This window comes from Blastocystis sp. subtype 4 (assembly GCF_000743755.1).
Source record: "Blastocystis sp. subtype 4 strain WR1 chromosome Unknown seqid_0313, whole genome shotgun sequence".
NCBI classification, from domain to species: domain Eukaryota; class Bigyra; order Opalinata; family Blastocystidae; genus Blastocystis; species Blastocystis sp. subtype 4.
Genome location: NW_014569234.1, coordinates 1 through 11,123, shown reverse-complemented (window position 1 = coordinate 11,123; position 11,123 = coordinate 1). Strand labels below are relative to the sequence as shown.

General features: G+C 39.4%; 7 protein-coding genes across 7 annotated transcripts; 3 read left to right on the top strand and 4 right to left on the bottom strand.

Moving 5' to 3' along the window:
- Positions 1-298: 298 nt before the first annotated feature.
- JH06_5043 (amino acid transporter) lies at positions 299-1,816 on the top strand (the record flags this gene model as incomplete). Its single annotated transcript, XM_014670202.1, has 3 exons — positions 299-880; positions 912-1,067; positions 1,100-1,816. The coding sequence occupies 3 exons, from the start codon at positions 299-301 to the stop codon at positions 1,814-1,816; spliced, it is 1,455 nt and encodes a 484-aa protein (XP_014525688.1).
- Positions 1,817-2,126: 310 nt separating this feature from the next.
- On the top strand, positions 2,127-3,931 carry JH06_5044 (hypothetical protein; the record flags this gene model as incomplete). The annotated part of the gene is made up of 8 exons (XM_014670201.1): positions 2,127-2,309; positions 2,341-2,491; positions 2,521-2,826; positions 2,857-2,985; positions 3,016-3,100; positions 3,132-3,549; positions 3,575-3,745; positions 3,776-3,931. 8 exons carry the CDS (start codon positions 2,127-2,129, stop codon positions 3,929-3,931), a joined length of 1,599 nt encoding a protein of 532 aa, XP_014525687.1.
- A 33-nt stretch (positions 3,932-3,964) lies between these two features.
- JH06_4671 (hypothetical protein) lies at positions 3,965-6,839 on the bottom strand (the record flags this gene model as incomplete). The annotated part of the gene is given in 9 exon segments (XM_014670200.1): positions 3,965-5,597; positions 5,627-5,894; positions 5,925-6,112; positions 6,143-6,235; positions 6,248-6,342; positions 6,374-6,413; positions 6,443-6,546; positions 6,577-6,651; positions 6,678-6,839. 9 exon segments carry the CDS (start codon positions 6,837-6,839, stop codon positions 3,965-3,967), a joined length of 2,658 nt encoding a protein of 885 aa, XP_014525686.1.
- Positions 6,840-7,296: 457 nt separating this feature from the next.
- Positions 7,297-7,890, bottom strand: JH06_4670 (putative choline kinase; the record flags this gene model as incomplete). The annotated part of the gene is made up of 2 exons (XM_014670199.1): positions 7,297-7,678; positions 7,709-7,890. The coding sequence occupies 2 exons, from the start codon at positions 7,888-7,890 to the stop codon at positions 7,297-7,299; spliced, it is 564 nt and encodes a 187-aa protein (XP_014525685.1).
- Positions 7,891-7,991: 101 nt separating this feature from the next.
- JH06_4669 (choline ethanolamine kinase) lies at positions 7,992-8,522 on the bottom strand (the record flags this gene model as incomplete). Its single annotated transcript, XM_014670198.1, has 4 exons — positions 7,992-8,090; positions 8,121-8,251; positions 8,283-8,363; positions 8,396-8,522. The coding sequence occupies 4 exons, from the start codon at positions 8,520-8,522 to the stop codon at positions 7,992-7,994; spliced, it is 438 nt and encodes a 145-aa protein (XP_014525684.1).
- Positions 8,523-8,742: 220 nt separating this feature from the next.
- On the bottom strand, positions 8,743-9,434 carry JH06_4668 (peptidyl-prolyl cis-trans isomerase; the record flags this gene model as incomplete). Its single annotated transcript, XM_014670197.1, has 4 exons — positions 8,743-8,788; positions 8,819-9,087; positions 9,119-9,259; positions 9,291-9,434. The coding sequence occupies 4 exons, from the start codon at positions 9,432-9,434 to the stop codon at positions 8,743-8,745; spliced, it is 600 nt and encodes a 199-aa protein (XP_014525683.1).
- Positions 9,435-9,630: 196 nt separating this feature from the next.
- Positions 9,631-11,090, top strand: JH06_4667 (phosphomevalonate kinase; the record flags this gene model as incomplete). The annotated part of the gene is made up of 7 exons (XM_014670196.1): positions 9,631-9,703; positions 9,734-9,785; positions 9,817-9,920; positions 9,951-10,242; positions 10,273-10,414; positions 10,444-11,029; positions 11,071-11,090. The coding sequence occupies 7 exons, from the start codon at positions 9,631-9,633 to the stop codon at positions 11,088-11,090; spliced, it is 1,269 nt and encodes a 422-aa protein (XP_014525682.1).
- Positions 11,091-11,123: the final 33 nt, after the last annotated feature.

The following is an 11,123-nucleotide window of genomic DNA, read 5'->3' as shown; positions in this document are numbered from 1 at the left end:
AAATGGATGTGTGTAGATGCAGAAGGACAAGTACTCGCTGTGAGTGTAATTGCGGTGGACTTGGAGCATCACTTGAATATTAGTGAGATGTTATGTGATAGGTTTGTTCAAACAAACGAGATTCACCTTAGTATATGATTTTTGTGAGCGTATTCATAATAATGGTTTTCGAGAGAAATGGCGGAAGAGAATCTTTGCCTATAGGAAATGACTAAAATAGGATGAATAATGTCTAACTCTTTTACGACTCAATACCCTGTCATTTGTGGATTGCGAAAAGGAGTACTATTATATAGTTATGAGTACCGAAACAACAGCCCCTCCACCTGACAGTGCAGTTACATCTACAAACCCTGTAGATTCGAAACCTATTAGTGTTCCTGACAATGCTGCAGCATCGATGAACAGTGTAGATGCGAAGCCTGCCGTTATTCCTGACAATGCAACAGAGGAGAATAAGGTCGATTCGAAGTCAGAGGAGACTTTCTACATGTCAACTCAGAATGATGGAGCTTCTCTTACGTCTTCTATCATTAACATGATGAATACGATTATTGGCGCTGGAACTATTTCTCTTCCGAATACAATGATGATTAGTGGTATTGCTGGAGGTGGCATCTTGCTTATTATCTCCCTGTTACTGTCTTTAGTTGGTGCTCATTACTTATCCGCTTCGTCTATTTATTCAAAGGAAGATTCGTATGGTTTCATTGGAAAGAAAATTGTCAACCCCGTAATTGGTTATGTAGCTGATTTCTTTATGATTCTCTTTGATTTCGGTATTTCTGTTGGTTACTACAATATTGTCTTAAGTCAAACTATGGATTTGTTGGGTAGTTTCCTTAAGAAAACTGTCGAGGAGTTATCAAGTTGGCAATGGGTACTTATTGTTTGATAATCCTTACTAGTAGTTAGTATCATTGATTGAGGGACTGTTCTTATTCTTCCCTCTGTTGTGCATTCCGACAATTGATTCTCTAAAATGGACATCTACGGTTGCTATCATTTGTATTTCTATCTTCGTCATAATCGCCATTGTTATGGGTATTATCCAAGTGTTCAGAGAAGTAAGATTCAAAATTGACATTCTCACATGTAGCCATTGCAGTACAACTGGCTACCTGATAACTTTACTGATCTGAGTACAGCTGTTTCTGTATTCTTCACATGTCTGTGTGCTCATGTGAATATTCCCAAGATGACATCAGAATTGAAATTCCCTACGAAGTCCAAGTTTGGTAACAAGCTGAAGAAGATGGATCGTGTTAACAATATTTCTTTTGTTGCTTGTACTGTCGTATACTTCCTTGTTGGTGTCTGTGGTTATCTGGCCTTTGGCGCGAATACTAAGGGTAATCTGCTGTCGAACTTCGCTGACCTGAATGTGTGGTATTTGAATATTGTGAAGGTGGCATATGCTTTTGTTGCCTTGTTCTCATATCCTGTCTTATCTTTCTCGCCTCTGGTTTCAATTGATAAGACATTCTTCAAGCAGCCTCGTCCTGTGTCACGTCGTGTGTTAGAGGCATTTATTTGGACATTGCTGGTTGTCATCGTAGCTTTGTTAATTCCAGAATTAACCCAGGTTTTCTCACTCACTGGTTCTATGTGTGGTATTGCTCTGGTGTTCGTCTGGCCATCATTATTTTATATTTGGATTGATAAGCGAGAGAAAGCGAAGAAGTTGACTTCACGAGTTGACATCTTCAAGTTCTCTTCTTTCTCGATCGTATTTGCTTGGATTCTATTCTATGTTGGCATTGTGGCTGCTGTCTTTATGACAGTATTAGAAATTAAGAAGCTGGTTGCTGCATAAGAGAGTTTCAAGCTACCTAGTTCTAGGAAGTGATGAGGAAATAGTCTCTGTTTGTTATTAGAGTCGTTGTTACGATGGGAAAGGCTATTGTGGTAAGGGATAATGGTGTTTTTATCAAAGGAAGACAAACCTGAGCTCTAATCCTCAATGTCCCTGTTTTCGATTGCAGTATCATAATAGGATCTATGTTATTGATTGTGGATGGGATTCTCACTATTTATCCTTTTTTCTTCCTGATGTTTCACGACTTCGTGAAACAACGTACTTATCCGTATTTGATATGAATCAATTTGATAATCCAATTGTGAATATGAGTGGCGAATTATTTATCAACTCCAAGCCGTTCATTATTGCTGATTCGTTGCAATGTATCGACTGGAGTATTGTAGATGCAATTTTTGTTTCGTCAATTGACAGTTATTTACTTCTTCCTATTATTCTACGTGATACTAGTTTTTGTGGTGCGATCTATGTTCCATCTTCTTTAGATTTTGTATATTATTCTTTTTATTTTCTATCAATAGATTGGAAAAGAGATTTGTTTATCCCTTGCATCCGATTCTGTTTCTACCGAAAAGTCATCCCATTTGACCTCTCTCTTGCAATGTTTACCTGTTTTTCGGGATTCTGATTTCTGCGGTTACAGTATGATGACTCTTGAAGACATCAACCGTGGTACGTTCTTTCTTTTTTGTTGATTCTAGTCACTAATAATGTAACCAGAGTAAGTTATGGAGAAGAGATTCACCGAGACTTGACAGTATGTGTCCGCTGTGTCTGCGATGGTCATGATATCGCTTCGTGTGGCTGGATCTTCAGAAACGAATGTGGAACGTGCCCAATTCACAATGACATTGGCTTTATTCCTTCGGATCAACTTCCTATTACTTCTATCACACAGCCTTGCTCTGTTGATGAAATTGTAACTTGTAAGAATCTGATTCTTGGAACATCGTACAAATCAGCACAAGGAGAGATACATGGTTTAGATGGAGCAAAGGCATTTCTACGTTTGACTATTGCAATGAACTGATGAATAGAACAGTGCAGAAATGAGAATCGAGTCGTTTTGTTGATTTGCGGCATTCGAGCCCTATTGCTGGAGTTGCTGGAATACGTTCTAAGTGGTGCTTCTGGTCATGGAAAGTCATCCTCGGTACTTTTTCTGGGTAGTATTCTTGATGAGAAATGACATGCAGATGATACTGGAAATCACCAGTCAAAGGCTCTATCAGCATATCGGACATATCCAGAGTGTCTATCTGAATATGTTAAGCACAATGTGTAAAACGATTCACCATTCTCTGACACATAGATTTGCTGGTGTTCCTCCATTCTTATGTTTTGATTCTCATTCTTGTGACATTGTATTTTCATCTACTTCTCCGCGTTCACGATCATTTCATTTGATTGTGTATTCGTCCGTTTCTATGTATTCATCCTTTCCTTCTTATCTTTTCAATCAATACGAAGGATTAGAAGTGTTAGTTGCTGACGATCAGATGGATATCAATCGATTAACTCCATTTCTTCCGGATTCAACTCATATTCATCAAATGACTTATCCAGACACATCATCTGATTTTCTAAATTTGGTTCATGCCAACAATAATGCTGTTATTCGAGTAGGACACAATGATGATACCAAGTGTCAGAATCTCAATACAGGAGACAGTATTTCATTGGATATGAGTGACGACGATACTGTGGAAGTTGTCGTTCAATCTGTTGAGGTCATGTAGACATGGTAATCTTTAGAGTCGAACTCGAAAACGTCAGTTTATTGACATTTCTCATGGACTATATAAGGTGAAATCACTTGGAGACGGTGATTTGGAGGTTGTTTCACCAGTGATTCATTTTCCTTTGTCAACAAATGAAGATTCAGTCGCAGAGAGAATGAAATGTCTTCAAAAGCGATTTGATGAAGTAATTGGATGAATTGAGCTCATCAGATAGAATAGTATTTGTTATGAGCTGGTCTCAGAATGTGTCATATCAATCCCATCATATTCTTCTGTTTTGAAATTAGAAAAGGATTCTATTACCATTGAGCAATCTAGTTTTGATGATTCAAAGCGAGTAGAGTTGATACAGTTTCTTCGATCAATGTGATATTCTTTGTTTCTAACAAATCTATTCCAATTCTCACTTCTTTCCTGCTTTCACTTCTTTCAGTAGTTTCATTACTTCATACCATTTCTCGCGACAGTCCAACAATCTCAGTTCATCTTGTAATAATCGTTCTTCCATTACCTTTGCTGCCTTCTGTTTCTCTTTCCGTATCGCTTCTTTCTCTTTCTCAAGTTCTCGTTTGCGCAATTCAGCTGCTGCTCGACGTGCTTCCTCTTCAGCAGCCTTCTTCTTACGTTTCTCTTCTTCTTCCTTTCTCTTTCGTTCTAATTCTCTCTCTTCCTCCTCCTTTCTCTTCCTCTCTTCCTCTTCTCGTTTCTTTCTCTCCTCTTCCTCCTTTCTCTTTCTCTCTTCCTCTTCACACTTTCTTCGCATCTCCACAATATGCTTCACTTCATCCTTTAACATCATCAGATTCTTCAATTGCTTGCGTGCTTCAGCTATTCTCTTTTGAGCCTTCTCAATTCGCTCTTCCTTCTCTTTCGAGTCAGTAGGAGCAGGTTGACGTAGTTCTGCTAAACGTTGATACACATCCTTCTCCATCTGACGTTGAGCTTTCTCTTGCTTCAATCGTTCCATTGCTTGTTCTCGAGCCTTCTTCACAGCTTCTGATCGTTTCCGCTGTTCTTCTTCCATAGCCAATTGAGCAGCAGATTTCTCTCTATCCAAACGATCTGAGGTTGCTTGATACGATACCGAACCTCCCATCGACATTTCATACACACGACGTCGCTCCTCCTCATAACGACGCATCTGCTCTTCTGCCTCTCGCTGGTCTTTCAGTTCCTTCTTATGGATCTCTTCCTGAGTACGTTGACGACGACGTTCTGCCAATGCCTGACGTTCTGCCTCTCGACGTTCCATCTCTTCCTGTTCCTTTTGACGACGTTCCTCCTCTCGACGTTCCATCTCTTCCTTCCGCTTGCGTGCTGCTGCCTCACTCTTCAAACGCTGCTCTTCAATCTTTCGATTCCTTTCTGCCTCCTGAGCAGCTAAACGCTCCTCAATTCGACGCTGACGCTCTTCTTCTTTTCGCTTCTGAGCCTCGAATTCAGCACGACGACGTTCTTCATCTTCTCGCTGACGTTTCTCCTCTTCTTGACGCATTCGTTCTCTCTCCTCCAGATTCTTCTTCTGTTGCAGACGAACTCGTTCTGCATCTTCACGATCACGTTCAGCCATTTCTCGACGATAACGTTCAGCAGCACTCTCACCAACAGACTCTGAAGACATCATCTTGCAGAATTTGGGAGAATTCAATGCATGAGATGAACTTGGAGAAGAGTCGGTTGGTTTCATTGATACTGACTTTTCTGAAGTGGCTGTCTCATTTGGAGTGAATGAAGACTTTTCTGTTACTCTTTCTTCTGATGATTCTGTTGTTCTCTCTGGCATCACATAAGGTTCACCTGCACGACGCTCTACAGGGAGATGTGAAGCATTATTCTGAAGATCCTGACGACGCAGTGTTTCATCTCGTTCTCGAAGAAGCTTGATCATCGCCTCCAGTGACTTCAATTCACTAGAAGGACGATTCAATGCACGACACCAATCCAATACACGGGACACATCCACTACAGAAAATGCTGGCTTCTCCTTCTCCAACAGATTCAGAAGCACATCATCGGGAATACTTGGAACCACAGGTCTACAATCAAATCAATACAACAGGATCACTTTTCACCTTTAGATCGATCCAAAATGAACTTGGAAACAGTTTGATACAACATAGTCTTGGAAATGGCAGTTTCATCGAATTGAGAAACATCAATTGAATGATCCTTACAAAGCAACATACACAGATAAGCATGATCAAACAGATTCCGAATCTGTTCTAATGAAAAGGCAGAAGAATGATCAAGAATGTGTTGAAGAGCATACGAAGAGAGAGAGTTATCATAGACAGAGACAAGATGCTCCAGATACTTACGACGTTCTGCTTCAGCTACTCATCATGCTATCCAAACATACTTACTAGGAACACTGTAGAAGATACGATCACCTTGATACTCTTGAAGTTCATTCTTCAGAGTGAATGGTGATTCGGAGCTCATCACTAATATAAACTCATCTCCTAAGGAATGAAGTTCCGAACATAATGCCTTTTCCACCATACGACGTTTCAATAACTCAGCAGGACTTGGAGAATGAGAACCTGTCACTCTATTTGTCATTCAGTTTCATTTCATTTACCCATCAACTGTTTCCACATAAACAATCACTGGCTTCTTCATGGATACATGGAGAGAACGAGCTTTGGAGAAGATTGCATGAGTATGAGGTTCACTTTCTTTCTACTTATCAATCAAAGGATCCATCTGAACAGATTGACGAGTGATCAAGTCTTCACGATGTACAATGAGACAGGGATACTTCAGACGATCTGCAGCCAACTACAAAGAATTCAAAGCAAATAATTCACACCTTCAATGTCTCTTTCTGCTGATTGCCCTTCACTCCAAATCTTTACTTCAATACACTCAACAAATCTACTGCAAAATGAATTTGCGAGGAGCAGGACTCGATGCTACATGTTGAATAGCATCCACAAGAGTACCAACACAACCTGCATTCACATACAACTCATTCTCACTCAACTAAAACTCAAGATACTATAACAATCCTACATCACATCCTTCAAGAATTGAGAAAATATCATCTTTACACTCAGAACACTTGATTCCTGCTTTGAATGACTCATACTATGAAATAACAAAGATCAAATAACATCAACAGCTTGCTCCAATGCTGTATTCACTTCTTTGTTCGTTACAGTATTCAATACGCTGTGAGTATGATCTTCAGCAAATATGTAACCATCAAATCCACCCTTTTCTCCTTTCTCAATTGAGACATAGGATCGATTGATCTCACGGATAATTGCATCCATATTGTCTTTCTTTGGATGATACTGGAGTTGCGACAATTGGGTACCTCATTTGGGGATCCGAATAGCCCAATTGGATATGAAGTCGTTTTTCTTACTCATTTTTCTGTCTGGAACATGAATAACACGGATATTGAGTGGGAGAAATACAATATCGTCCAAAGAGTGATTTTCTGGTGTGCTTTGAATCCAAAGTACTTTCTTCCTGTCTTCTTCTTCGTTATCAGTATCATAATGTATGTGAATTGTCGTGAAGCAAATCGGTTATTGGAACAACAACGGAAGGTGAGTTTTGTGAACTGATTTGAAGTGTAGGAGGAAGAAGGAAAGAAGGAATCAGCAGTTCGGAAACTTCCCAAGGTGAAGAGAGCGAAAGTGGATTAATTGCATCGTTTGTATCCTACAGATGTTTGAGAACAAAGAACAGAACCGAACAAATGCAAAGAACATCTAGATTTGACTATTCAGGCATGAGAGGCAAAACATCAGCATTGAAGATCAGTTTCTTCATCTCCTTGTAGTACTTCCAACGGTTATTCGCATAACCCCAATAATCCCAATCAATATCACTCAGTTGATACTGTAATAATCCCCATAAGAACCAATGCATGTGAGATAACATCTCATGCTTCTGAACCAAGGCGCGCAATTTCTCTACTTCTTCTTCTGTAGGTTCACGCTTATAGCGAGCTTCAAGATACGTGTGAATAAAGTCACGTTGCTGTTCTACAGTTGGGAAGAAACAGCGAAGGAGAATATGAGAGTCAGGAAGATTGTAATCAGTCATCCATTCACAGAAATGATTTGCAATATCAGCACCAATCGACATAGCCCCTGAATACCTATCTATCAACTCATTCATCAAACTCTACTCAAAATCAACGAAAATGATCTCTCCATCCTTATTCATTAAGATGTTTCCATGTTGCAAGTCATGATGACCAAAAACAACATCAAAATCATCAACTAGAATACGAGACACCAAATCATCCACTTCTGCTTTCAACAGATCCACACGAACTGTCTTCATCGTATCATTCATAGCTACAGTCATATTCCACATTAACAAGTACGTGACTTCAAGATACTGTTGACCCAAACATAGAAGTGATCAAAGAATGTACGTTTGTCACTTGATCCCAACTAATTGTTATTTCATTCTTCTTCATATACAGAAATACTGTGCATCTCAGCCATCTTACGAGCTACCTTCTGATACATCCATTTCGTACGCATTTGAGGAGCTGTAATGGGCTAGATATCAACACCAAATCTATCTCAAACATCATAACCATCACGCCACAATTCAAGTCTTCCACCTGGGAATGTTTTCAGAAGTTCAATTCCAAAGGAGTTATCACTCAATATCTTGAAATTACGAACTTCTGTCTCACGATCCAAGAAAGTGTCAGTACCTTCAACATGAACATCAATTAAAATCCTTACAATTTCCATATGCTCTCAGAAGCAAGGGTTGACATTCCTTTCCCTTAACAGTCACCTTGTAGATGATGTTTGTCATAGCTCCTACGATCTAATGGATAACTATCGAATCTTACCGCTTGCACGACTAATTTCAATTTCATCAACTGAAGAAACGTCTTTCCAACCAGGACGATCAAGACCTTTCACGATATCAAAAGCCAATTGGCGCATATCAGTATGTCCAGTATCAATATAATACATCACTCTTTGTATAACGTCTGTACTCAAGAATAATATAAGAAATGGATTGTGTAAAGGAACCGCGGGAATAGAGAGATGAATAACGAACATTCGATTCATACAGATGAAACACAATTCATAACTGAATAATGATTCAATCAGTTAGGGGATTGAAAGTAGTAGATTGGAAGTGATAAAACAGTTGGATTGTTAGAGGTTCCACTCAACAAACAAAGCAATCTCATTCTTGTTTCAACTCACCGCAGTCTGTGATTGATACAGTCTTTCTAAATATCACTTTCCTACTCAGAACTTACAGAGGAGCTCCACTTTCAGAACCCAAACTCTCAAGTGTCTTCAGTACATTCATTCCCTTCTTCACCTCACCGAATACCACATGATGACCATTCAACCAAGGACAAGGCACAGTTGTGATAAAGAACTGTGAACCGTTGGTGTTGGGACCACAGTTTGCCATTGAAAGGAGTCCAGGACCATCATGCTTCAGAGTGAAGTTCTCATCAGCAAAACGCTCACCATAGATCGATTCACCTCCCATACCATTTCCCATGGTGAAATCACCTCCCTACAGAATAAATGTATCATTCATCCTTCACCTGACACATGAATTCAGGAATAATACGATGAAGAGTGCAACCTTTATAATGGAGTTTCTTTCCAGATTTACCAACACCCTTCTCTCCAGTACAAAGACAACGGAAGTTTTCAGCTGTCTTGGGAACAACATCAGCACGAAGCTAGAAAGAATTCATTGATTCCATCTCCTACCTCAAATACAATTCTTCCAACATCCTTTCCACCAGCAGCAAAGTCCATGAACACCAAGGGGTTTTCAGCACGAGTAGCAAGACCACGAAGAGTATAGCCACTCATTCGGATTGTTGATGATGCCAATTTGGAGACAGCAAACATGAGGAAACAAGGAATGAAAGAATAGTTTGAGTATGAAATGATTCTCCAACATTATTGTTGGTATTTTGAAAGGAAATTGATTCTGTTTTGGTGAGTTGCTCAGTCTTTATCCATTCTGTTCTCCTTCTCTTTGATTTTGATAACAGGAAAGTTGGATTAATACCACTGAAAGGAATTAAGAAAGAGAAGAGTTCGAATGGCAAATCAACAGGAATCCAATCGAGATTGTATTCGATACAAGTTGTATCGTGCATACTATGTATTTGAAAGTAGAACTGAATGAAATTGTGTGAAACTAGACAATGCCCTTCCAGATTCTCTGACAATGGATCTAATGATGAATAAGTCCGAGTTTGGTGTTCAATTCTTATATCTAATATAGTATTCTCTTTACTGATGAAGAAGTGGATGAGATTGTTCACAGTTCTTCCTTGAAACTGCTGGACTTAATTGATCCTATAATAGAAACTAGAGGATCAATAGATGGTTGGTCTGACCTTCACTCTTCAACCATAGTACCAGATATATGGAAATTGGATGAATATCTCATATCCTTATTTCGATCGAAAGGGAATGTGCTTCATCAGTATCATCTCTATTCTCCTGGAAAGTGTTTATTAACGGGAGGATACTTGATTTTGGATAAGGGAAATCATGGATTAAGTCTTGGATTATCTGCTCATTGTCATTCGTTTGTCAGTGTCAAATCTGTTACAGAGAATGTTGCTCTGATCACTATTGATAGTCCAGAGATGAAAGGTCATTGGGAATACAGAATTAATGAAAGGAAAAGACTTGAGGTGGTAAAGTAGTTTTGGTTCATGGGTATGATGAATAGAGAGAGTGAAGAGAATCTATTCCTTCTTCATTCCATATCCAAGTCAGTGGATGTCTTGAGTTCGGTAGAGCATTTGATGCACAAACACATCAAAATGAGGATAACAAGTGATGGTAGTTTCTTCTATCAGAAGGATTCTAGAGTATGTAGGAGGATGAGAATAATAGTCAGACTCACAAGCTGGGTTTTGGTTCATCTGCCACAACAGTTGTATCTGTGGTATGTTCATTATTGATGGAAGGAGGTAAGTTGGATATGAAGATGTGTTTGATTCGTTCATTACTTGATGAAGAACGAGAGTTGATAGCCCGAGTTGCTTGTGATGCTCATAACACAGCTCAAGGTCGAATTGGGTCTGGATTTGATGTGATCACAGCAGTATTTGGTAGTTGTTGCTTTGAGAAGACAGATACGTTTTGTATTCACTCTCCATTCTCTCTTCCTCCTCATATAGCAATTGCTCTGAGTTGTGGAGGACAAGGGTCATCACGTACACCTGTTCTTGTTCGGCAGATGAAGAATTGGAGAGAGAAAGAAGAATCGAAAGGATTATGGGAAGAGTATTCAGAGAACAACGAGTCTCTTGTTCGAGCCTTATGTGAAGGACGAGTGAATGAGTTGAAGAATCTGAAGTTGGAGATTATGCATACAATAAGCGAGTGTTCTGGTTCTCAAATTGTACCTGATGCTTTGTATAAGGTGATGAAAGCAACGAATGATCTGGAAGGAGTTGTGGGTTGTATTGTAGCTGGAGCAGGTGGATTTGATTCGTTTTATTGTCTCTATGATGACAGAAAGACACAAAGAAAGGCATTTGAAGCTTTGTGGAATCAGTGTGATTGTTCAGTTTC